Here is a 26,018-nt window from a genome sequence, read left to right as displayed (position 1 = left end):
CTAAATGGGTTTCCTCCCACAGTCCAAAGAAGAGCCCAAAAGAAATCATCTCCCTCCCTCTATCCAGTGCTGGCCACAGCCCAAAGGTCCCTGTGGAGGGGGGCGTGGCTCGCGGTAAAGGGGCGGGGTAATGTTCACGAGCACAGTGGGCGTGCGCAGGGAAAGGGGGCAGGGCCGGGTCCACGGGAACTGTGGGCGGGGCTAGTACTCTGACAGTGGGCAGGCGCAGGAAAAGGGGCGGGGCCGGCTTGACGGCGGGGCGTGCGCCCTCCCTCAGTGGGCATGCGCAGGAAAAGGGGCGGGGCAGGATCCACGGGGACAATGGGTGGGGCGCGTGCGCAGACAGTGAGCGGGTCCTCCCTCTCGCGTCGCCGGTTTGCACTTCATTTCTTTTTGAAAAAAGAAGAGCGCGCGGTGTGGGTCACGTGTGGCGGGGGCGGGCCCGGCGGCTGCGCGCGCACGAACACACAGAGGAGGGCGGGGTTGAGCTGAGGGCGGGCGGCCGGCCGGCACCACGTGACCCGGGCCGCTGCAGTCGGCGGCTGCTCTCGAGGCCGCACTCACTCACACAAGATGGCGACCGTGGAGTCGGTGAGTGACATTTACCTCAGGAGCCGAGAGCTCGCACAGCAGCAGTGCTGGCAACCTGGGCGGCGGGGAACGGGTTAAACTAACGGACGTTAACCGCCGGCGCCCGCTGGGCGGGGGAGGGCGGATTAATTCACTCCCTTTGACGTGGGCTGAGAGTTGGGGAGGGGAGCCGGTGGCGGCAGCATGGCCGCTCTGCCTGTGCTTGGCGGCTGGAGCCAGGCCTCAGAGCCCCCCCTCGGCATCGTCCAAACTCACTCTCCTCACCCTTCATCAACCCTCTAATCAGCCAGGCGCGGAGCTCATCCTCCTCCTTTCACGGCTGTGCTGCCGGTCCTCTCTCTCTTTCTGTCTCCCAATAGTAGCGGCTGTTAGTGTTATTTATCTGAGTGTGGGGGTCACCCCCACCGTTCACCTTCCCCTCCCCCTCCTCACACAATCACACACACCCTGACTACATCTTCCCCATTTGTCCGCCTGCTCTTTTTTTACTAACAAGTTAAAGATGTGCAGGCTGTGGACACTTGTTCCCCATCCCGACCCCTGCTGTTTGTTTGTCATTGTTTTCTTTTAAAATTTGTCAGTTTTTTGTTAATGGGTGTTGCTCAACATCATGGCCTGGGCCATTTACAATATCGCTTGCACAGCATTCAGAGTTACTGAAAATCCCTCCCGAGTCAATTTCTGGCTTTAAGGACCGTGAATTGAAATTCTTCAAAAAAAATACAAGATTTTGTTTAGTGACTGTACTCCCAAAAGAGTTATTCCTGTATTTGCACCTGTCCTTCTTACTCACGTGCTGATTTTTTTTATCAGTCACTCATATGAAGCAGACTGGGAATGGTGTACCCTTGTACACCTCTAAACAGCCATTTACAGTGTAATTTTGGCAGCTGATGGGGCAGCCATCCAGACCAACAGATGGTAAAATGATATCTGCCACTTAGATTATTAACCTTTCACTTACTTTTATTATGTTCATACTTGTATGTGGGTGAGCAGTCAGACAACTGAATTAAATGTGATTTTGATCGTGCATCATGTGTTTAAATGCTCTGGACAAATCCCTTATTCAAGAAAAATATCAGCATTCACTTGCAAGAAATTTTTTGAAAGATTCACTCAAATGTTTTTAGTTTATTTATTAGTCACAGGTAGACTTGCATTAACACCGCAATGAAGTTACTGTGGAAAAACCCCTAGTTGCCACACTCTGGTGTATGTTTGGACACTGAGTCAGAATTTAGCATAGCCAATTTAAGTATCCCAGAATTCCCAGTAGCATATGATGGAGATGTTGAAGATAAAATAATGGCAATGGGTTATAAAACTGTGTGAACTTAAAAATATGCGGCATGATCTTAATGTCATTCTGAAGCTTTACTTCTGGCTGTGCAGAAATAATTCAGCAACTTTGCTCCATCTAGCAAATGGCTGTAAAATTCATAGCGGTGTGGGAAACTGGAGGAGTATTGCTGAAAGGAGTAGACCGTGGGGCTGCAATATTCGTTAGAAAATCCTCCCCTTTCCTTTATAATTCAATTCTGCCATTCAATGTGTTAGTTTTACTTGGGTACTTGCAACATGGATCCATCAGTTTGAATTTGGGTGATGGAGAAGGTACAGTGATTGGCATTGAGGTACCTTGTTAGGGAGAGGAGGATTTAACCAATGTGTCCAGTGAGCTTGATTGAACTTGATTTGTTACAGAATGAGTTGGTTATAATGTCCAGTCCAGTTGAAAGGTGTACTAATGCTTGCTGTCATACTTGCTCATGATGAATGGCTGAGGTACTGTGATGTCCGGAACTGTACCTCAGCATGAGTGATCACCTTTAGAAAAATAGTTGAGGAAGTCTGGGAAGTTAGGTAATTAAACTTCCTCCGATGTATGCAAACTGTATAGAAATATTTGAGTTCTAAATGCATTTTTATTCAACAATACCTTGATATTTCTGTGACCACTATATTTTTCCATGCGTTGTATTACCCCATTCCCTAATCCAGGACAAAGTACTTTGTTTCTAAATGCCTGATTTGCTGTTCACCTGGAGTTGTCAATATTTAAGTGGTAATTTGAGTTTTGTTATTTTTGGCTTGTGTTAAAGTCAGTAATGTTATTTTCCAGCAATAATAGTTTTAAGGTGGTTGAATAATCTGTAAATGTCTGACAAGTAGAGCTGGTGAAGTGGAGATAGTAATGGGTAGGGAGACTAATCTAATTTTGAGACTGTATTGTAGTAATATTCAAACAGGTAAAATAGTGGGAAAAGACCAGCTAATTCAGTAAGCCAACCCTGCCCAGAAATGGCACAGCTTTATTTGATGCCAAATTACATTCTATAGTCATGTAAATCCCCAGAAACAGCCTAGAGCCAACTTAAGGAGGAAAAAAAACACTGGGAAATTCCTCTCCAACCCTCTAAGGCAATTGAAAGTAATCCTGCTGTAACTTGAGTCTCTCTATTTCCAGCCATCCTGCAAACCTATCTTATAACTTAGTGTCCTCTTGTCTCAGGAACTTGTCCTGTTCCTCTTGAAGGATTGCAAGAAATTCATACTCACTGCACATTTGGTATTCCACTCCAGAGGGCTGTGATGCTCTGTGGACAGGAATACTTCCTCGTATATTCTCTAATTCTTAATAATTTTATAATTATGACCCTATAATATGCAACTGGATAGAAACTCACTTTCATCACCGTTAACTGTATCTTCTTAGTGGTCTACTTACATTTTTAAAAGGATTAACCTTGGCGTTGGGGCTTTATCTTGATGAACAGTCAGTCTATTGGTGTCATCTTGCCTCAGTATTCTTGACTTGTCAAGTCTTCAGTTCTAACTCTACAGCAAGGATTTGAGCCCATATTTTACACTGATAACTTCAGTGCAATTTGTTGCTGCATTGTCAAGTGCTGCCTTCCAGACGAGAAGTACAACTAAGGTTCTGGATGTATGATTTTAAAGAACTTGTAGCACAGTTTAAAGAAGAGCATTAAGGTTTTTCAGATACAGTGGCCAATATTCATCCTTCCTAATATCACTTATAAAAGTCATTACCCTCATCCACTGTTTATTGAATTTTGTTGTCTGAGTTTGCTGTTGTCTTTGTATATGAAAGAGCTAGTTCATTGGCTCTGAAAGAACATGAGGGCACAAAATATGAAAATATAACTTAAATAGAGGAGCTTTAAATTAGATAAAATTTATCTTAGACTGTCTTTTGGAAGACCTGTGTGATTTCTGATGAATTCCAGCTTCACAGTAAGCACCAAAAGAAAAGCCAGTTAAAAATTATGAATGGTGTTACAATGTGGAAAGACTATTTTGTTCATTTATTACACAGACATGTTTGTTCAGTACCATTGGAGTCAAGGTGTTTCATTTTACTGTTGATGGTGTTTTTGGCTTTTATTGTTTGAGCAATATTTCCATGAACCAATTAGACTGACCTTTACATTTTAGTGTGCATTACGTTCTACCCAGGAGCACCATTTTTTTTCAATGCACAGCTACTCAATATGTTAAAAATTCAAATATTGTTTAGTGTACATAAGCAGGAAACATATCACTTATTGAATCACTTGTTGAATAAGCTAGAATTTTGACCACATTTAGACATTTTAAAACAAATTATTTTATCTTTTTATGTTACAGAATACCACACTTGCATTTCTGCTTATTTTTACTGATACACTTGATTTGAATCTATTTGAGATTCCTCGGCTCTTGATTAAATAGGTTCAGCACTAAATGTTTTCAATTTAAAATAAAATCAGTTGATTTAAAGTAAATACTTTGCCTCAGTGGTAGCACAATTGGGTCAGTTAAAGATCAGGGAGGCACAATGGTTAGCACTGCTACTCCATAGCACCAGGGACCCGGGTTCAATTCCTGGCTTGGGTCACTGCTTTTGTGAGTCTGTACGTTCTCCCTGTGTTTGCATGGGTTTCCGCCAGGTGCTTCGGTTTCCTTCCACGTTCCATAGATGTGTAGATTAGGTGGATTGGCCATGGTAAATTGCTCCTCATTGTGAGGGGGACTAACAGCGCTTACAGGGTAGGGCCTGGTTGGGATTGTTGTCAGTGCAAGCTCGATGGGTGAAATGGCCTCCTGCACTATAGGGATTCAATCATTACTTTGAGTCCCATATCAGAGACTCAGACATTTGGTCCAGGTGACCACTGTCTTGTATACCTGTTCAGGTGGGTGTGGAAGATCTCTTGGCATTACTCAGATATGTCCCACCTACTTGTATTTCTTAATGGAACCTATCTCTTACTAAGTCATTTAACCTATATCTCTTTACGTGCCGTAGTGTCAAATTTGTTTGAAAATGCTCCTGAATAGCATCTTGGGAGCGCCTTAATGGCACCATAGAAATGTAATTTGTTGTGTAATTGCTCCATTCCCCTGAATTGTCTGTTTTTCATGGATTTGCCCTGTTGCAAATCATATATGTGCCTATAGCTATTTCTATGGCTTTAAAATGTTCTTGGGAAAAGGAACTAATGACAATAGTTCCCAAAATCTCATCCATGCTGACTTAATTCCTGCTGCTTTGCAAATATTTTAATTTTTTTCCCTGTGTTTAAGTGGCAGTGAATTAAGTCAACATTAAGTGAACAAATTATCTTCTATTTAACTCCACACATTTGCTACATGTTTTGATATATAGGTATTGACATGCTTAACATTGTGCCTTTATTATAGGCTTAGCACAGTGTCTCAGTATGCATCTGCTATTTCTGTGAAAAGTTGATTCAGGAATTCTGCATTCACAAGAGGGTGGAGATCGATAGATCAAGGTTTAAGAAACTCAGAAGTGGCAGATGTACCTTGCGTGTTCAGTCTGTTGAATAATCTTAGCCTCCCCTTGACTGATGACGGTGACCATTTTTTCTGTATGCTAATGATCTAAGACTAATCTAGCAAAATATATTAATTTACATCATTGTTCGCAGATCACACAGAATAATGGACAGTAATGGCACTAGCAAGCAGCCTTGCCTAAATTTACTATGTAATGCTATGTAATGGGAATTTTAGCTGGGCTCAGCACATTGAGTTCTGAAATCTCTCTCCTCTGCTTCTGGTAGTTTTGTATTTCACTGTTCGTTAGTTTGGCAGGCACCTGAAATTCTGATCATAGTGTTATGACTGTCCTTGTATCCTCAAGCATAAGTGAAAAGGTGAAGCTTAGTATTATGAAATCCTTGGTGGGTATGGAAGAGACCAATCTCAAAGAAAAACCTGACTAATTATAAAGCGTGAAGCTCAATGGTCACCCAATTCTAGCATGATGAGTTTCCTACAGGGATGAAATATTTTTCTGCTGCACTGGTCAGTTCATGCTGTATCTGGCCCGTGGGGTAAGGTATTAATTAGCCCTGGATGAGCAAACTGGTCTCTTCAAACTTTGCAACTGCTTGTGCATAAGCATGCACATTCAAATTCCATTTGATGCAGTAAAAAAAACAGTGGTACACAAGCCAAATCGGACTCATTAGTACCTAACTTTCTCTCTCTATACTCAAATGAATAACTTGTGGTTTGGCTCCTTTTCTCTGATTTGATAAAAACACTTGATTAGGATAAATGTCAATTTGTATTTGCATTAGCTGTGAATTAAATTGACTTGAGGATTCAGCACCTTTGCCTTCTACCACTCTTCTTCCTGCCCACACCTGTAAAACTGTCTGTATATGTTTACTGTTCTTGTGACCATCTTCCTCACTGACACACAAAAGTCAAGGAACATTGAAACTTTTCCCCCAATCCAAAAGGGGGACTTTTTTTCTGGTAGCCTGTAAAAATCCTGGGTACATTGTGCGCCCCTCCAATTCTGCAACAGTTGCTTCCCACATTTCACTTATAAAAGGAGTCATCAAATCTTAATCTTTGTATCCATACCCGAATGGCACAAAATCAAATATAAACCTGCAGCAGTGATCATCCGCATCGGATTAAACCTGAGGCTCAGTCATGTATGACTTGGCCTTACTCACCTTCACTCACAGGATCATTCAGAGACCTTTGTGTGGGTTTTCAAATATTAATCTTGGCACAAGCATCCTTGGAAGTATGTTGCAACCACTGTTTCCAAATGCTCTGCAAACAAAATAGGTGTTGCTTTTAAAAGGAGAAAAATCCACTATTATATCACCCATTGGGATGCATGTTCTGTTGGGAAATCTCCAGCACTTCACCTAAACATGTGAACTTGGCCGCTGAGTTGGTCAATGACTTGGCTGCAGATCCTGTCCTCATTCAAATGTTCGTACAAGTGAACTTTCCATTAAAAGTTGCAAGGTCAATCAGAGGAGCAATAAATATTAAGTTTGCTCTTCATGTATCCACTGTCTGCATCATAAAGCATTTGTTGTAATGTAACTCATTAACAATTATTAAATATTTGTGTTTACACTTTCTGATCATAATCTATTTTTTACAGGAAACCACTACACAACCCCAGTCTTCAGAAGAAGAAGGTAAAACTGAGGCAGCAAGTCAAGAAATAGTGAAACCTGAACACTACATAAAGCATCCGCTACAAAATAGGTAAAGCAAAAACTCCCAAGAATTTGATGCTTTTTTTTGATGATTTAATTAAACAGCCACTGTAGCCACTAACTATTAGCAGATTTATGAAATGCTCTTTTATTTAATTGTTGGAATGCGAAAAATGAAGACATTAATAGTCTTCCATTGAGTTCAAAGTTGTTGCCCCACCTCAGCTCTTCCACCCTGCAAAGCAATACACTGTTTTAAGTTGCATCTTGTCAGTTTGTGACCAGATATAAATAGCTCTTTCCCAACACAGCTTGTCAAAAGCTTTCATAAAGACTTCTAAATTTGGCACTCACTTTTTAATTCTGTTTTATAAAGTGATGGCTTTGTGGGCTTTTTATAAGTGTGATTGGATCCAGAATACAGCATGTAGTAACTGCACTCGTATGACTTACGTAGCTAACTCTCTTTGATTGACTATTGGTCCTGAATTAAACTTCATGCACCATGTTCCAACCAGCATTTAGACTGCCAACTTCTAACATTTTAAATGGGTTAATGAATGCATTAAAATATTAGAGAGAATTTCAGATGTACATGTTATGCGCTCGTATGTTATTTTTGTGCTCTGATTTTTTTTTAGAGCAAGTGCAAGATTACATGGTACCAATATTGATTGCAAAGCTCTAAAATTCTGACCATTTTTGGTGTTTTTTTAATTACATGTGTTGCTTTGCATGTGTTAGGTAGAAAGGGAACTAGAAGAGGTTTCACATCCATCAATTACCTGTGAATATTTTTTGGAGTGGTTTTTAGGTTGGCTATGAAAAATTCCATGTGCCAGATTTTGTGGCTATTACCGAGTATAACGGTAGAGAAGTGGAGAACTTAATTATCTCGTCAAAGATAATGCCTCCAATATTGCACATTCCTTTGTTACTTTGTTGAGATGTTAACCACTGTGCCGTTGTGCTGCCCTGGCATGGGACGGTATAGTGGTTAGCACTGCTGCCTCACAGCGCCAGGGACCTGGGTTCATTTCTGGCCATCGGCCACTAATGTGTGGAGTTTACACATTCTCCCGGTGTCTCTATGCATTTCCTCTGGGTGCTCTGGTTTCCTCCCACAGTCCAAAAATGTGTGGGTTAGATTGATTGGCCATGCTAAATTAACCCTAGTATTGGGGGATTAACATGGTAGAAATGAGGGGTTACGGGAAGAGGGCCTGGATGGGATTGTGGTCGGTGCAGATCAATGTGCTGAATGGTCTCCTTCTGCACAGTGGGTTCTATGAAATTTCCTTCCCTCCTGCTTTCAACAAGGGTTGGACATGAGCAGGAAGAAAATGGGACATGTTCTCTCTTTGTCAGACCCCAAAAACCTAGCAACATAAAGTAGGCTGGCATCTCAAAGTACGAAGGGAGTGCTGCAGTGCTGGAGGCATCATCTTTGATGAGACATGAAACCAAGGGCCCTGATGTTATGGAAAATAGATCAGGAGTTCTTTTCATGTCCTGATTGAGATTCCTCCCTTAACCAACACTAGCAACAGATTGCTTGGCACTTTGCTGTTTATGGAATCTTGCTCTATGTAAGTTGGCTGTCATATTTGCATGCATATTAACTAAATTCATTTCAAAATTAATCCATTGATTGTTTAGACATCTTGAGGAAGCAATAAGATGATGTGTAAATACATTATTATCTTCCGTGGAATTTGCAGTGTTATTGTGGTAGCTAACTTTAGTTGTGATTCGCATAATCTCTATCTGTTCCCAAAAGCCCATCAATGCACTTGTTTTTTTTGATACTTGCACTTTTCAAATATAACTTTATAACTTTACCTGAAATAAAATGCATGTTGGAAATGCTGAAAATGCATCTTATCCTGGACTGGAAAGTTCTAACTGCTGCCAAGTCTGAAATAAATTGTTTTCCAAGCTTTAAAGGATAAGTGTAACACAAGCGTGTTTATTATTTTCTCTGTTCCTTTATCTTTTTTCCATTGTAACATTATTTGGTTATAAGATTTTGGCCCGTTTTGTGAATTTTGTTTTCCAAGCTAAAGGGAGGTTGGTTGTACCACACAGAATATTTTTCACTTTGGACATCAAGCTAAATGCTCTACCGCAGCAACGTTCTTTCAGTCCTAACTTCAGATGTGCATGTCTTATTATATCTTTGGAACTTTTCCATTTTAAAGGACTGACATTATTGCTGTTAGATTTTCCATTAGGAAGGAGTTTGAGACTGCCTGAACGAAGCAATGTTTCAGCCCACAGGCAAAATAGTCTTTGTTTCCAATGCTGTGTAATAGATTTTAGCCCACATCTTTGAAGTAAAGGCTCTTACTGCACCTAGGTTCATTCTCTACTTGATCTCTTCCTCCTATCTCCTTTACGTTGTTTAGAGTTTTTGAAAGTTTTCAGGAACTGCTCTGTCACATTTGTGTACTTTTCATTAAGTATATAGTTTTGACGTGTCTCAGTAATATTAATCATGTATAATTTCTTTACAGATGGGCACTTTGGTTCTTCAAGAACGACAAAAATAAAACTTGGCAAGCAAATCTGCGCCTGATATCCAAATTTGATACAGTGGAAGACTTTTGGGCGTAAGTAAGAATGTGAAACTGTAAACCAAGAAGTTCCTTTTCTGCTAGATGAGGCAGGGACTTTCTCCCCTCCAGTTCTCCCCATAACGTGGCACGTCAGTTGACTAAGAATCTAAAGAGGTTATCAGTTTTTTTGATGTGTAAATGAGACGGGAATAAGTAGAAGATTTCATTAAAGTTGTAAGTTTTAAAAAATGATCGGGAAACACATGAGCTAGATCAGAGCTAAAGGTAGGGGAAATAAAACTAGGAAATAGGGACAGCAGTGGGAAATATTTTAAATGGTGAGCAATAACATTCAGGAAAATATGTATTCCAATATAGAAAGAGAAATCTTGCCAACAGTGAAACTCATTTTACCTCCTGTGCCCAAGGTCAGTGTATGTGGAGTCAGAGGGCAAGTTGGCTACAGAACAGAAAATAGATCACACCGTTCACATTAATGATTTGAACTCAGAGGAATGGAAGTACAATTTCAAAATTTGTGGACCACTCCAAATAGTCAATACTAAGGAAGGTAGCCACAAAGCACAAGGTGATGTTAAGATGATAATAAACTTGTAAGAGGGCCATACAATTGTCAGATGAATTTCAATGTAGGAAAGTGTGAATTATTGTATTTTGGTCAGAAGAATAAGAGGAGCACAAACTGCTTGAATGATTAGAGTCTAAATAGAGTAATGGAACCAGGAGATCTGGGAGTACTGCTGCACAAATTGCTTAAAGTAGTGACAGAGGTTAATAAGACAATTTTTTTAAAAAGAGCAAACAAATACTGGGGTGAATTTATAGAGGATCTCAGAATCATACAAGAACAATGAAAAACAGCAAAGTTTTAAGTTAAATGTACTAAACCTTAATTAAACTATATTTGGGTGACCTATGCACAATTCTGACCCCTGTAATATAGGAATGTAGAAACACTGCAGATAAAGTGTAAAAATATTGTAACCAAGTGGTTATGTGTGGCGGTGGTTAGCACTGCTGCCTTACAGTGCCAGGGACCTGGGTTCAATTCCAGCTTGGACCACTGTTTTTGATTTGACTTATTATTGTCACATGTATTAGCATACAGTGAAAAGTATTTCTTGCATGCTATACAGACAAAGCATACCGTTCGTAGAGAAGGAAACGAGAGAGTGCAGAATGTAGTGTTACAGTCATAGCTAGGTTGTAGAGAAAGATCACCAGAATGCAAGTAAGTCCATTCAAAAATCTGGCATCAGGGAAGAAGTTGTTTTTGATTCAGTTGGTACATGACCTCACACTTTTGTATCTTTTTCCCAATGGAAGAAGGTAGAAGAGAGATTGTCCTTGATTATGCTGGCTGCTTTGCTGAGGCAGCGGGAACTGTAGACAGTCAATGGATGTGAGGCTGGTTTGCACGAGGGGATTGGGCTATTCACAATCTTTTGTAGTTTCTTGCAGTTTTGGGCAGAGCATAGACTACAGCCCACTGTCTATATATGGGCTATATAGGGTAGTAAGGGCGTGGAATGCTCTGCCTGCAGCAGTTGTGGACCCGCCAACTTTAGGGGCGTTCATATGGTCAGTGGATAGGCATGTGGATAACATTGGAATAGTTTAGGTTAGAGGGCCATTAGATTGGTTCCGCTGGTCGGCGCAACATCGAGGGCCGAAGGGCCTGTACTGCGCTGTAATGTTCTATGCAGAATCTGCACATTCTCCCTATGTCTGCATGGGTTTCCTCCGGGTACTCTAGTTTCGTCCCACAGTCCGAAAGATGTGCTGGTTAGGTGCATTGGTCATGCTAAATTCTCCCTCAGTGTATCCGAACAGGAGCCGGAGTGTGGAGACTAGGGGATTTTTACAGTAACTTCATTATTAATGTAAGCCTACTTGTGACACTAATAAATAAACTTTAAAACTTTTTGATTATCAGGAAGGACTGAACAGCTTGGAGCTTTTTAAAAAGTTTATTTATTAGCGTCACAAATAGGCTTGCATTAACACTGCAATTAAACTACTGTGAAAATCCTCTGGGCGTCACGCTCCGGCCCTTGCTCAGGTACACTGAGGGAGAATTTAGCAATGGCTAATGCACCTAACCTATCTTTCCAAGTGTGGGAGGAAACCTGTGCAGACGCTGTACAGATAGTGTGAGTCTGTCTGATAGGAATCAAACCCAAGTCCCTGGTGCTGTGGGGCAGCAGTTCTAAGAAAGACCAGACTGAATGGTGACCTGATAGAAGGCTTTAAGAATATCAAAGGATTCAATTGGGCACACAGAGAAGAGATCCTTTCACTTTTGGGGCAGATCAGAGCCAAGGACCATACTATATAAGATGTCATTAACAAATCCAATAGGAAATGTAGATGCATTAAGGAGAAGCTGGATAAACACGTGAAGGGGGAAGGAATAGAAGGATAAGATAGTTGGGCGAGATGAAGAGGGAAGGGAAGAGCCGCTTACGGAGCTTGCGTAGAGTGGGCCATTCAGCACAATTTGTCTATAACTTCTGAGGATTACAAGACAGCACAAAATTACTGATTTGCTTTCATGTCTTCCTTCTTGTATAGTTAGGTTGAGTTTGAGGATTTGGAAAGTGACTTGAGTTTTTAAAATTACATCAGATGCAAAGTGTTTGTATCTCAATTGTCAACTGCTAAAATTGTGCTTTGTATAAAAGTAGTTTTTGGTCTCGAATTTTCGTCATCTATTTTGTTGTTAGAAGTTTCTGATCTTTAGCAGTTATTTTCTGTTTTGGTGCTAAAGTGAATTTCATTTTATTTGTGGAGCTGAATTTTCAGAAAGGATTTCTAAGATGCCAATTCTGATTTTAAAGCCATTTAAGAAAGCAATTCTATAACAAATGGCAAAAATTGCAGTTAAATAGGAAATTTATATCTTACATTTTCTGTTAAGATCATTGTTTTTGCATATATAATGTATTATGTATGAAAGTTAATGAAGTTAAACTGCATATTCAATTTGAAATTGTGTATGGGATTGAAAATGTCCTATCAAGCTGTCTGTACAACTGCACAACATATCACCAATGCATCAGATTTTCATTTGAGACATATTTGCATAATTCAGTATTCAGGTAGAATATCCACTTGTGCATAATTTACTGAAAAATGCATGAAAAAGTATTTTATAAATGTAACATTAAATGCACAGGCATCAATCTTTTTGACAGCACTGCAACTTGACCTGTAATTTACACTTCAAAATTGTGCTATGAGGACTGTGGCTGCTTCACATTGAAGAAGTCTTTTTGGAGACACATGCTGATTAAGAGTTGCCTTAATGGCATATGTCAATTGTTCAGTTTCTGCAAAAACAGTTTGTAGGCCATCATCCCACATCAAACATGGTGTCTTTTGTTACTGTCACAAAGCCTTAATGTCCTGTTATAAAATGGCAATGTCCTCTTTTTTTTCAGCAATGGGAAATTAATCAAACCAGAAAGTATGTTTATTTATCTAAGTGTTTTTATATTTTTCCTTCCTGCAGTCCTGTGGTTAGTTGAGAATATGTAGACAATTTGTTCAAGTTTGAAGCTTAATAGCCTGTGAAGTTCTTGCACCGGTGTTCACTGACACCATCCAAGAACATGGGTTGCAGTGTTGTTCCTGGGAATTCTTCATGCATAATAGGCTGATATGGAGATGCTGGTGTGGGCACAGTACAAAGTCTCCGAACATCAGTTAAAGTCCAAAGGTTTATTTGGAATCACGACCTTTTGGAGCACTGTTTCTAATAGGCTGGTCCATTCAGAATTCTGATTGAGGTTTGCATTGAGCATTGGACCTTTTTTAATGGCTGACTTTAATGCAGCCAATGTCTCAATTCTCATAACTTTTGGATGATGAAGCTTGGCCCCAAATCTATAATGCTTCATGTGAATGGTTTATTGCTAGGTGAGAAGGAATGAACTGATAAAATGGACTATGTACTATCCTTGACTAGAGCATGATTTGTTTCCCAGCTCTTTTCACCAATACCATGTAGATAGTGCAGATGACGACAGACTGATAATGTCTGGGCTAGTAAACCAGAGACCCAGGTTTAATGCTCTGGGAAGACAGCTTCAAATCCCACCGCAGCATCTTGTGAAATTTAAATTTAATTAATAAAATCTGAAATTAAAAGCCCACAACAGCTACCATCGATTGTCTATCTGGCTCACTGGTGTAATTTAGGGAAGGAAATCTGCCATCCTTACCTAGTCTGACCTACATACAAGTCCAGGCCCATAGCAGTGTGGTTAATGCTCAGCAACTCTCTGAAATGAGCTCGTAAACCAAGGGCTGGTTTTGCCAGTGACACCCACGGTCCATGAAAAAAGAAATAAAATGCGGTATTCATGTCATTGAATACCATCGGTCAGCAAACAGAGCAGTATGTTCATTTATTGTCTGCCCATTTCATATTGTAATTTAGAACTACATTGGAAAATGCAGCCTTTTGTGCTTCAGTCTGTCCCCATATAGGATTTTGGTTTTGTTTCTGCTTAACTCTTCTGAATTCTGAATTCCTTACTTCAGTATTTTTTAGTACAAAGCAACTTTAACAGAAGTAGACAGTACCCTCTGGATTCTGAGCTCCAGTTTCTTTCAATTACGTTAATAGATCTCATCCTGGCTTTGAAGATTAGTCAACTTGTTCTTCATAGACCCATTAGCTTTTTGATGCAGATGTTCCAATTCTAAGGCTATTACCTTAATTGTCTCTAATTATGTCCCGTGTTCATTTGTCTTGTGTTTCAAGTCATAGTGGCCAAATGTTATCTTCCACTTTACTTTGCTCCGTTAAAGGGAAGTATGAGTCTGAACATGGAACAGTCTGATAAGTAAGTTGGGTGAAAGACCTAAATCACATGGGTAGTGTTTCCTTTGAAGGTGAGACTTCATGAAAAGCTACCACCAGAGATTACAGTTCAGGTAGTTTGGTAAATCATCCTATCTTATCTCTTGATAGGACAAGATTCATGGGAAAAATTAGGTCAGTCTTATTTTTGATCTGGATGTTTGATATGTGAGGTACTCCATCAGATTGCTTGACTCTCCAAGCCAAAACAACTGAACAGTCTACATAAGTAGACTGTTCCATTTACTTTGTGTTGGTTGGCCTTCTGTGATTAACCCTGGTGTTGTCTGCAAGGCTTTACATGCTCCTAAGTATGCAATGGATGTTGCTTGCATTTTAAGTGGTAAAAACCATACATGTTATCATCCAACGGTACTGATGAGCTCCTGCTTCACCACAATGATGATTGGTCTAGAAATCCATCCAAATTGAAGTAAACTTCCTATATAAAATCCAAGATACAACAATGTACTCCCATAGTTCCCACCTTGAGCATGAGGATTGTGCACTGATCTAGTGCTTCATGAACTTTCTTAAGGCACATTATCAGCACAACAAACTGGAGGATCTTCCACCCTCAGTTCAAATAGGCTACCTTGGCTTGTTGAGTCAAATGACAAAGTATACTGCATTTTTCAGACTTCCTTGATTTCAAACAGTTATTGATATGAACCCAACAAGGCTGTTCAATCCTGATTGAAAACAAATGCATTACCGTGGAAAAAATTGTATGACCCATTGAAGAAGAAGGAAGTTCGTTGATTTCTCTCCATCTTCCTTATCACTTTCTTTGATTTCATTGTAGGCTGTATCATTCACCTTTGCAGTATGAGTTTTATGAATTATCAAGTAACGTTTTAAGAATCTCATAAAAGCAAATTATTACAGATGCTGGAATCTGAAACCAAAAGAGAAAACACTGGAAAATCTCAGCAGGTCTGGCAGCATCTGTAAGGAGAAAAAAGAGCTGATGTTTCGAGTCCAGACAACCCTTTGTCAAAGCTTTGACAGAGGGTCACTTGGATTTGAAACATCGGCTCTTTTCTCTCCTTACAGATGCTTTCAGACCTGCTGAGATTTTCCAGTGTTTTCTCTTTTGGTTTTAAGAGCCTCAGTTTTCACCAAAAGCATGCTGATAATTCTTGATTACCTCAAAAGAGCCCTGTTTAGTGGATGGACACTTAGAAGACACTGGAGTTTTGTTCATTGTGGTTATTCTTTGTGTGCACTGACCATCACAGGGCAAAATTCCTTGAGGCAATTCACAAGGTAGGAAGGTAATCTAGTTTACAGTTTACTCTGTATTGAGCGAATAAGCTGCAAATGGAGGCCTTTTTTCTAATAAACACACAAAGTCTTTGATATACCAAAGTTAGTCAGCATTTGTAGTGAGTAACGGTAGGCTAACCTTTTGGATGTAAGCTTCATCTTCCCCAACATATTCTACAGACAAGTTATATCCAAAACATTAACCTGTCTTCTCTCTTTACAGATGCTGACTTGCTGTGTATTTCCTGTTGCTGTGCATTGTTGGCTTGGCATTTCATTTCAAGTGCTTTGATGCCACTCTTTTGGCTGAAAATATAGGTCTGAGTACCACTGTTTTGGTGTACAGCACTATTGATATGGAAATTGGAAGAAAGAGTACAAAATGATATGATATATGACTAGTTATGATCATTCTTTGTAACTGATGAACTTCTTTCAAGAGGCCCTTTCTTACACATTAGTTTTGCTTACTTGAGTCGTGGAGTTATTTTCTGATTTGCACAAGTTTGCTTTGGATCTTCTGTCAAATAAATGCAAAATCCAAAATGATTTCCTTGCGTAATAGAAGTATTGAAACTGACTTGAATGCACCCTGCCTATGTTTTCCCGACTCTTCTAAACCATTTTTCCCCTGTGGCTGTTTAACACCAATGTAGAAAGATTTCCCCTCTGGTTCCCTTTCAAACAGTTTCAAATTCCCCATATACCCTTTGTATCTTTACTGCATCTTTTAAGAAAGTGGCATTGATAGGGAAAGTCATGTACAGATGCTGGAGAAGGCTCTGGTATCATCTATGTATGAAGGTTCAAATAACAGTCATGCAAAATTCTGAAAGGAAATTATTGTGATTCTTCTTTGGTTTGCATGAAAATCTGTTTAAGGGAGAATTTACTTAAGATGGGGACTATAGTGTTGAGTAATAGAAGAGCAGGGTATGACCTGCTTTTGTCAGGCTGAATCAATAAATGTGTATGAACATGTGGAAGTTTAGCTTTTGAGGGGGTTTGCACATGTACACAATCAATAAAGCACAAGTATGTAATGTGCATTGAAATGGGAAAAGTTTTAATATGTTGATTTTGCATCATTTTTATATCCTGTGTTCTGACTAATTATTGTTTTCTCTTCTCCATCTTGCAGCCTTTACAATCATATCCAACTCTGTAGTAATTTAATATCAGGCTGCGATTACTCTCTCTTCAAGGTAAGTAAATATTCATGCTTTGAAATTCCCTTAAGCCTTGTTATATTGCAACATTAACCTTGCAAAGCTGTAACTTCTAAAAGAAGATTAAACATAGTTGATCTTTTTCTGTTGATTAATCACATTTCATAGACCAACTGGAAAGTTTTCATGTTAAGTTGTATTGTCAAAAGATGCTTTTCATACTGGCATTTGTTGTACTGTCAATTGAGGTCAACTCCAGCTGCACTATCTCCCGTTTTGTGACAATACCTTCCCAAGTTCATTCATTAATTAAAATAGTCCCATGTGGTCCTGTTACTGTTCATTTTGGGGTGAAGTAGGAAGAGCGAGGTTTAAATTCCACTTACAGCCCAGATGAGAATGAAAGCCTCTCTATTTGTGCTGGAATGCATTACCATCTAACATTCTGCTATCGAAAACTCTGTTGAAAGTTGCTGGTTAATGATTATAGAAATTAGAAGCAACCTATTTCAATTTATTTTAAATATTCTGAACTTCTAATTCAACATGAGGTAATGCATATCCATTTGTTATGGTCCAAACTTCCAAAGAGGCGGCTCCTGTCAGCAGACAGGGCTGGAATTCTCCGGTCATTCACTGCCCACTGCCACTGTCAGAGAGAACGGAGAACTTGGCACTCAGCCAAATCTCCATTCACTGCAGGGGATGGGAGAATCCCAGTTGTGGGCAAGGTTGGAGAATCCGACCCTGTGTCCCAAACATTCAGTGAACCGCAGGACTAATAAGTATCCCTTAACCATAGGATATTGCAACAGAGACTATGAAGTATGTTCTTCTGTCTTCTCCACCAGGGAATGAAGATGTTCGAATATTACATTTAAGGTGAAACTTGCCACTCAAGTGGATAGAGCCGTGAAAAAGGCTTATAGTATGTTAGCGTTTATTAACAGGGGGTTGAGTTTAAGAGCCATGGGGTTATTCTGCAACTATACCAGATGTTAGTGAGACCACATTGGAATATTGTGTTCAGTTCTGGTCACCTCATTATAAGAAGGATGTGGAAGCATTGGAGAGAGTGCAGAGGAGATTTACCAGGATGCTGCCTGGTTTGGAGGGCAGGTCTTATGAGGAAAGGTTGAGGGAGCTGGGGCTTTTCTCTTTGGGACGGAGGAGGATGAGAGGCGACTTAATAGAGGCTTGTAAGATGATGAAAGGGATTGATAGAGTGGACGTGCAGAGACTATTTCCTTGGGTGGATGTAGCTGTTACTCGGGGGCATAACTATAAGGTTCATGGTGGGAGATATAGGAGGGATGTCCGAGATAGATTCTTCACCCAGAGTGGTTGGGGTGCGAAATAGACTGCCTGCTGTGATAGTGGAGTCAGACACTTTAGGAACTTTCAAATGGTTATTGGATAGGCACATGGAGCACTCCAGAATTGGAGGGGATAGCTTGATCTTGGGATTGGACATAGCTCGGCACAACATTGAGGGCCAAAGGGCCTGAACTGTGCTGTAATGTTCTATGTTCTTGTTTAAATTAATTTACAAATAAAATGTTGCACAGTAGAAGTAAGACACAGCAAAATATTAATTGGATTACATTTTAAAAGAGGATGTGATCCATGATAGTCTAAAATTTTCTGTGATGGATATATTTCTCATACAGTGTTAATGATGTCTGTCAAAAGACATGGAATGCCTCGATGTATATGGACAACATAATGTTTCATGTTAGCCCTTGGGTCCCAATTTTTACTCGCCCAAAATCCATTCATTTACTATTAAAATCTGGCCCCAAACATCAATGCTAGAAACTGAAGTGTATGGGTACTGCGCTTTAAAATATAGTGGCAATGATACATTAAGCATTTTTTTCTGTGATCGAATCCAATAGTATGTTTCTTGAGTTCATATTAGACAGAGTACAGACCATACGCAATCAACCCTCACTTGCAGAATACAAAGAAAATGTCTGCTGTTAGATGTGCTGCTGTGATTGGGCAGCACTGGTTCAACAATCCTGAGTGTGCTAAAGTTACACTAACAACCAGTCTAGACAATCAGGTGACCACAATGTGACCCATTTACAGTTGCTAGAAATGACAAACCATCCTGGATTTTCCAGAATTCGGGCTTTTAGCTCTAATCCTGGATCAGGCCTTCCTGGGAAGCGTTTTGTGTTGGATTTCTGCTTTAATATCTTTACTCTGTGTCAGGCCCCAAATCTTCTGTAATTTCTGCTCGCGTGTCAGACCTGGCACTTCCCTTCTGGTTTCTGTGCATTTGTCAGACTTGGCACATCCTTTTCAGTGCATTTTTCAACATCTTGTGTCCTCATCCCCGTTTCTCTCCTCTGCCCCCCTCCCCACCTTAGAGTAATTTATCAACAAGCTGAATCTAACTTGCATTGGCTAATCTGAAGGTAAAGATCCCACCTGTAGTTTACAGCTGGTTGGGCTCTAACCCCATTTTTTTAAAGTTTAATCAAGACTCACTGCTTTCATCTCAACAGCTTGTGTTTATATAGCACCTTTAATGTAATGAAATGTCCCAAGGCGCTTCACAGGAACATTATAAAACAAACTCTACACCAAGCCATATTAAACCAGATGATCAAAAGCTTGGTCAGAGGAAGCTCTAATGGTGTATTTAAAAAGAAAATGCAAGGCGAGAGGAGTAGGGATTCCAGAGCTTGGAAGTTAGATAGCATAGCATGACAACCAATGGTGGAGCGATCAAAATTATTTTAAAACTCCTATTCCACTGTGTATCTGTAATCATCAGTATTGATAAAGTTTCCCCCAATAATAATACCAACCATCTTTTTGAAAGATAGTCGGCAATGATCTGTTTTCCAGTATTTTAAGATTACACATCTTCATTAAATCAGAATTGTAGCAGAGAATGTCCCAAAGAAAATAATCAGAAAACTTGCATTGAAAAAATGTTAACATGCTGGATTGTTCTTGCATATGAATAGTGTACAGCTGGATATTTATTCCAGTGGCATTTACCACTGACCTGTTCTCTGTCTTGTGGTATCAGCCAGTGGGCATCAATTTCGATTGGGGGTTGGGAGGGCATCTGGGGAATTCATTGGCTATCAGCAAATGTTTAGCATTTTTCTCACTTGTTTTGTAGTTCAATAGTGAGCTCCCTGTTTTCTGTGCAGGATGGCATTGAGCCGATGTGGGAGGATGAAAAAAACAAACGAGGAGGGCGATGGCTGCTTACGCTTTCTAAGCAACAAAGAAAAACAGATCTGGATCGTATTTGGTTAGAAACTGTAAGTAAGATTCTCCTTTTATCTGGAATTTCTGCCAAGTTTATTTTTTTATCTCTGCATGCTCTTGCTCCACGCTTTTGTAAAAACCCCTCCCTCTTCACCATCTTGGGAGCTTGCCTACATTACAACATGGACTACACTTTAAAATTTGTAAGATCTGAAATGCACCAGGCGAGCTTCCACAAAGTCAAATAACCTGTTTGTGATATTGGTTGAGGGATAACTAATGACAAGGATACTGGGAAAATGCCTGTGCGTTTCTTCAGAATTGTGCAATGGGATCTTTGCATCCATCTGAAATGGGGCTTTGATTTAACATTTTATCTGATAGATAATTATCTCATGGCTCTAGAGGCACATCAAATGTATACGTTTTTGGTTTTCTTTAGTCAATTTTGTTTTAAACTTGCAAAACTAGCGCTGCAATTCACTAATTTGACCTTTTTGTCCTTTCTTTCTGCCCCCTCCCTCCAAAAAATAGCTGCTGTGCCTTATAGGAGAAGCATTCGATGAACATAGTGATGACGCTTGTGGCGCAGTAGTTAATGTTAGAAACAAAGGTGACAAAATAGCTATATGGACTACTGATTGTGAAAATAGAGAATCTATCACATATATAGGGTAAGTGAACGTCAAAAACAATGTTGAACACTGTCATTTTATACTGTTAATTGTTTTCTCGAAGATGCCTTTCTTGATGCTTGTGTTGCCATATAACCTCTTAGCCAGGAAACATTGGCAGACTCCCCTTATTACTGTGTAACATATGAACTCTGTTTAATAAGAACATGAGAACTAGGAGCAGGAATAGGCTGTCTGGCCCCTCGAGCCTGCTCTGCCATTCAATAAGATCATTGATCTTTTCGAGAATTCAGCTCCACTTACCCGCTTGCTCACCATAACCCTTAATTACTGTTCAAAAATCTATTTGTCCTTGCCTTAAAAACATTCAGTGAGGTAGCCTCAACTGCTTCACTGGGCAGGGAATTCCAAGATTCACAACCCTGTGTGAGAAAAAGTTCTTCCTCAACTCAGTCCTAAATCTGCTAATTTTGAGGCCATGCCCCCTAGTTCTAGTTTCATCTGCCCATGGAAACAACCTTCCTGTTTCTATCTTATCTCTTCCCTTCGTATGTTTCTATAAGATCTTCCCTCATCCTTTTGAATTCCAATGAGTATAGCCTCAGTCTCTCCTCATAAGCCAACCCTCTCAACTCCGGAATTAACCTAGTGAATCTCCTCTGCAAAAAGTTTAAAGCGCATAGAGCAAATTCAACGTTGCCTTCAAGCTTCTCTTTTTTAAAAGATTAAGCAAATATCTGACATCTAAAAGATGTCTGTAAATTGGAAAGAAAGCTGCTTGTATCTCAGGTGGTGGACTCTTTAAATCAGCCGTTTAGTCTTCTGAATCAATTGCATTGCCATGTGATGGGATAGAAAATACAATAATGTGACAACCAACTCACAACCCTTTACTAGTGTTGTGTGTTCTGAATCAAGCTGATCCAATTGTTGTGAATATTGCTGCCATTTTGAGCCTCACTGGTTGAGAAAGAGTTAGTTGTGCACTCGCACCCATGCATCTCAAATTGGATGTAACCCATTGGAGTTGAAACTGGACATTGTTCAGAGCCACATTATAGCTACCCTGACTGAGTTATTTGGAAATAAGAGTGCTAACAAGACAACAAAAATAGAAAATCTGGAAAATCTTAGCAGCTCTGACAGCACCTGTGGAGAGAGAATAGAGCCAATGTGACCCTTTGTCAGAGCTGGACCTGGAAAAATGTCTCAATTTCTCATTCAACAAATTTCTACTTTAACTTGTCTCACTTCCTCCAAATAAAAGCTGTTACTATGTGCACCCTATGTAAGTCCTAGTTACATCAATCTTTCCATGGGCTATGTGGAGCACTTCCTGTTCCAGTCCTACTCTGGCCCCCTTCTCTGAACTTCTTTATCGATACATTGACGCCTATTTCGGTGCCGCTTCATGCTCTTGTCTGGACCTGGAAAAAATGTAATTTCAGTTCTGATAAAGGGTCACCCAGGCTTGAAATGTTGGCTCTATTCTCTGTCAGACCCACTGAGATTTTCCAGCATTTTCTGTTTTTGTTTCAGATTCCAGCATCTGCAGTATTTTCCTTTAATCTTAGTGCTAACAAGGCAAACCTGCAGTTAGAGAGGTTGGAGAACTGAACCATGCTGTTTACAAGCAATCCCACAAGTTGTGATTTAGTTGAGGTTCATTTTGTTAGTACAGCAAGAAAAGGTTGTTTGTGTTATTTGTCTTTTTTTTACATAGGTTCATTTGAACGTTTTTTGGAAAATTTACTTGACTTCATAGTCAATTTTGTCAATGTATTTAGTTGTTGCCTCCTATCTGGGTATGGTGGAATTACGTGATCAACATGCAATCAAATTTTTAAAAAGTAATCAACACCGTAGATCCATATGACTATTGGTGGCAGTGATTAGCACTCTTGCCTCACAGCACCAGGGACCTGCATTCAGTTCTAGTCTTGGGTGACTGTGAGGTGTTTGCATCATCTCCTTCAGTATCTAAGACAGTGGTTCCCTATCGTGAAGACAACACCACCATCCTCTTTCCCCCCCCCCAAACACCCTTCATCAGATGAGTCACTCACCTGATGGAGCATAAGAACATAAGAAATAGGAGCAGGAGTAGGCCATCCAGCCCTTCGAGCCTGCCCCGCCATTTAATAAGATCATGGCTGATCTGTCGCTGCTCAGTTCCACTTTCCCGCCCTCTCCCCATAACCCTTAATCCCCTCTCCTATCAAAAACCCATCAACCCGCGTCTTAAAAATATTTAGCGAGGCAGCCTCCACCACTTCAACGGGCAGAGAATTCCAGAGATTCACCACCCTTTGAGTGAAGAAGTTCCTCCTCAACTCCGTTCTAAACCGCCCCCCTTTTATCTTAAGGCTGTGCCCCCTAGTCCTATTGTCTTTTTTGAGCGGGAAGAGTCTTTCCACCTCTATCCTATCCATCCCATTCATCATCTTATACGTCTCAATGAGATCTCCTGTCATTCTTCTAAACTCTAACGAGTACAAGCCCAGTTTATTCAGCCTCTCCTCATAGCTCAACCCCCTCAACTCCGGTATCAGCCTAGTAAACCTCCTCTGCACTCCCTCCAAGGCCAAAATATCTTTGCGCAGGTGCGGCGCCCAAAAATGCACACAGAGCAGCACTCTGAAAGCTTGTGCTACCAAATAAACTTGTTGGACTTTAACCTGGTGTAATGAAACGACTTACAGTGCCTGCCCCAGTCCAACGCCAGCATCTCCATATCATGATTATTGTAAACCAAGCACAGTGATGAGTGGGTGGGAGGAGCAGTAAATGATTTGCTATTTAATTTGGGAACCATTGTGGTACATGAATGAATGTCAGTTCTATGTTATAAGTACACTCACTATAATAATGCTAACCATTTGTGCACTACTTTGTTTTAAAACAGGAGAATTTACAAGGAAAGATTAGGGCTTCCTCCTAAAGTAGTGATTGGCTACCAGTCCCATACAGACACTGCCACAAAAAGTGGATCAACAACCAAGAACAGGTATGTTGTTTGAGAAGGCATCAGTTGTATGCTCATCACTAGAAGACTGGATGCGTAAAGCAATCTACACTTCAAATTAAACCAAAGCTTCTAGTAAGCAGAGTGGGACTGCATTCTAATATTATAAATAAGTCTGCAAATTTTCAGTCAGTTTTCTATCTTTGACTTTGTTCAGTATTCTGTGAAATAACCCTTTCCCTTCAAAATGTTTTATGAATCCATTTGGTTCCTGAAATTTTCTGGAAGTGTTTAAAGATAACTTGTGAAGTGAAATATTTTTTAAAAAGCTGTAAGTTTTTGTTTTGGGAGAAGAATAGTTTTCCTTACACTAAATACGGCACAATTTAGACTTTTTTTTAGGTGGGGTGGGGGCTCGTCTAAGCATTTAGTAATTTTGGAAGGGAAAGGGTTAAGAAGATCTTGTCCAAATGTTGTAGTACTTAGCAATTTAGTTCAGTTCTGACATTTCTTTTGGACAGCAAGCAGGAAGATTTGCTGTAATCCGTGCTTGATGTTAGCTGTTAGGTTTAATTTATTCATTGATTTAAAATTTTTAAAGCTCTAATACCAGCTTGGTTAATTTAGATCATGAGATGTAATGCGTGTTTTGGGACAGGGCATATAGTTTTAAATTGGTAGAATTCAAAATTTGTCATGTGCATTACTTAATCCTGCTACATTAATACAGAATTCACAGTTTGATTTAAACTTTAACTTTGAACGAGCTTTTGCAGTTTAGTAGTGATTTTTACTTTTTGGGCAAGTGTGTGGGTTTCTCCAAAAAAAAGTGTATTTTGTTTTTTTTTAAATTGCAATACAATAATTACATTCCTTGCTCGAGATGTTGAAATATATTGAAATCCTCTATATGTTTTGTATTGTTATGCTGTATTTTAAAACTTGTATCCTTAGAAGAATCTATTTTGCATTCGTTATAAAGGCTGAATTAGGAAAATGGTCCCAAAAAGCAAACGTATTAAAAGTGTAAAAACAAGAACTGTGTAAATAAAACTTGTACAGTGAAATTTCTTGCATTCAGTGGCTGTGGTCTCATTTAATCTTCAATTTGTTGCAATACTGATTTATTTGCCTATCGACGTGAACTAAGTGGTTTTGGATTGAACAGCGCACGACCAAATTACGAATTAGATCAGTTGTCTACTTTGTCACCTCCACCAGAAGACTCATTTATAATTCCACTTTTCTCAACATGTTTTTAAAATAAAATTGACAGTTGCTGCCATCAATAACACTCGTGACATTCATCTAATCGCATTCATGCCAGGTGGTGGGTTTCACCACTTTTTGACTAAATACACAATGTGCTATATAGACAAGCAAGTGTAAGAGTAAGAGGGTGGCACAGTGGTTAGCACTGCTGCCTCATAGCACCAGGGACTAGGGTTCAGTTCCCAGCCTTGGGTCACTGCCTGTGTGAAGTTTGCACGTTCTCGCCATGTCTGCTTGGGTTTCCTCCGAGTGCTCCGGTTTCCTCCCACAGTCCAAAGTCATAGAGTCCTAGAGGTTTGCAGCATGGAAACAGCCCCTTTGGCCCAACTTGTCCATGCTGCCTTTTTTTTAAACCCCTAAGATAATCCCTGCATTTGGCCCATGTCCCTCCATACCCATCCTACCCATGTAACTATCTAAATGCTTTTTAAAAGACAACATTTGTACTTGCATCTACTACTACTTCTGGCAGCTTGTTCCAGACAATCACCACATTTGCCCCTCTGGACACTTTTGTATCTCTCCCCTCTCACCTTAAACTTATGTCCTCTAGTTTTAGACTCCCCTACTTTTAGGAAAAGATATTGACTATCTAGCTGATCTGAGCCCCTCATTATTTTATAGACCTCTATAAGATCACCCCTCAGCCTCCTACGCTCCAGAGGAAAAAGTCCTAGTCTATCCAGCCTCTTCTTATAACCCAAACCATCAAGTCCTGGAGTAGCATCCTAGTGAGTCTTTTCTGCACTCTTTCTAGTTTAATAATATCCTTTGTATAATAGGGTGACCAGAATTGCACACAGTATTCCAAACTGTGGCCGTACCAATGTCTTGTACAACTTCAACAAGACGTCCCAATTCCTGTATTCAATGTTCTGACCGTAAAACCGTTCTTCACCCTTGTATCTGTGACTCCACTTTC

General features: G+C 40.0%; 1 protein-coding gene across 1 annotated transcript; it reads left to right on the top strand.

The window, feature by feature from the left end:
* The first annotated feature begins 478 nt into the window (after positions 1 to 478).
* Positions 479 to 24,895, top strand: LOC145350863 (eukaryotic translation initiation factor 4E-like). The gene is made up of 7 exons (XM_080200253.1): positions 479 to 591; positions 7,043 to 7,149; positions 9,617 to 9,712; positions 16,960 to 17,023; positions 20,164 to 20,277; positions 20,759 to 20,898; positions 23,765 to 24,895. The coding sequence occupies exons 1-7, from the start codon at positions 574 to 576 to the stop codon at positions 23,877 to 23,879; spliced, it is 654 nt and encodes a 217-aa protein (XP_080056379.1). The 5' UTR covers positions 479 to 573; the 3' UTR covers positions 23,880 to 24,895.
* Positions 24,896 to 26,018: the final 1,123 nt, after the last annotated feature.

This window comes from Carcharhinus amblyrhynchos, chromosome 1 (genome assembly GCF_965287045.1).
Source record: "Carcharhinus amblyrhynchos chromosome 1, sCarAmb.v2.hapA, whole genome shotgun sequence".
Classification (NCBI taxonomy): domain Eukaryota; kingdom Metazoa; phylum Chordata; class Chondrichthyes; order Carcharhiniformes; family Carcharhinidae; genus Carcharhinus; species Carcharhinus amblyrhynchos.
The sequence above is the reverse complement of the archived record's forward strand: the minus strand, read 5'-3'. Positions and strand labels throughout refer to the sequence as shown.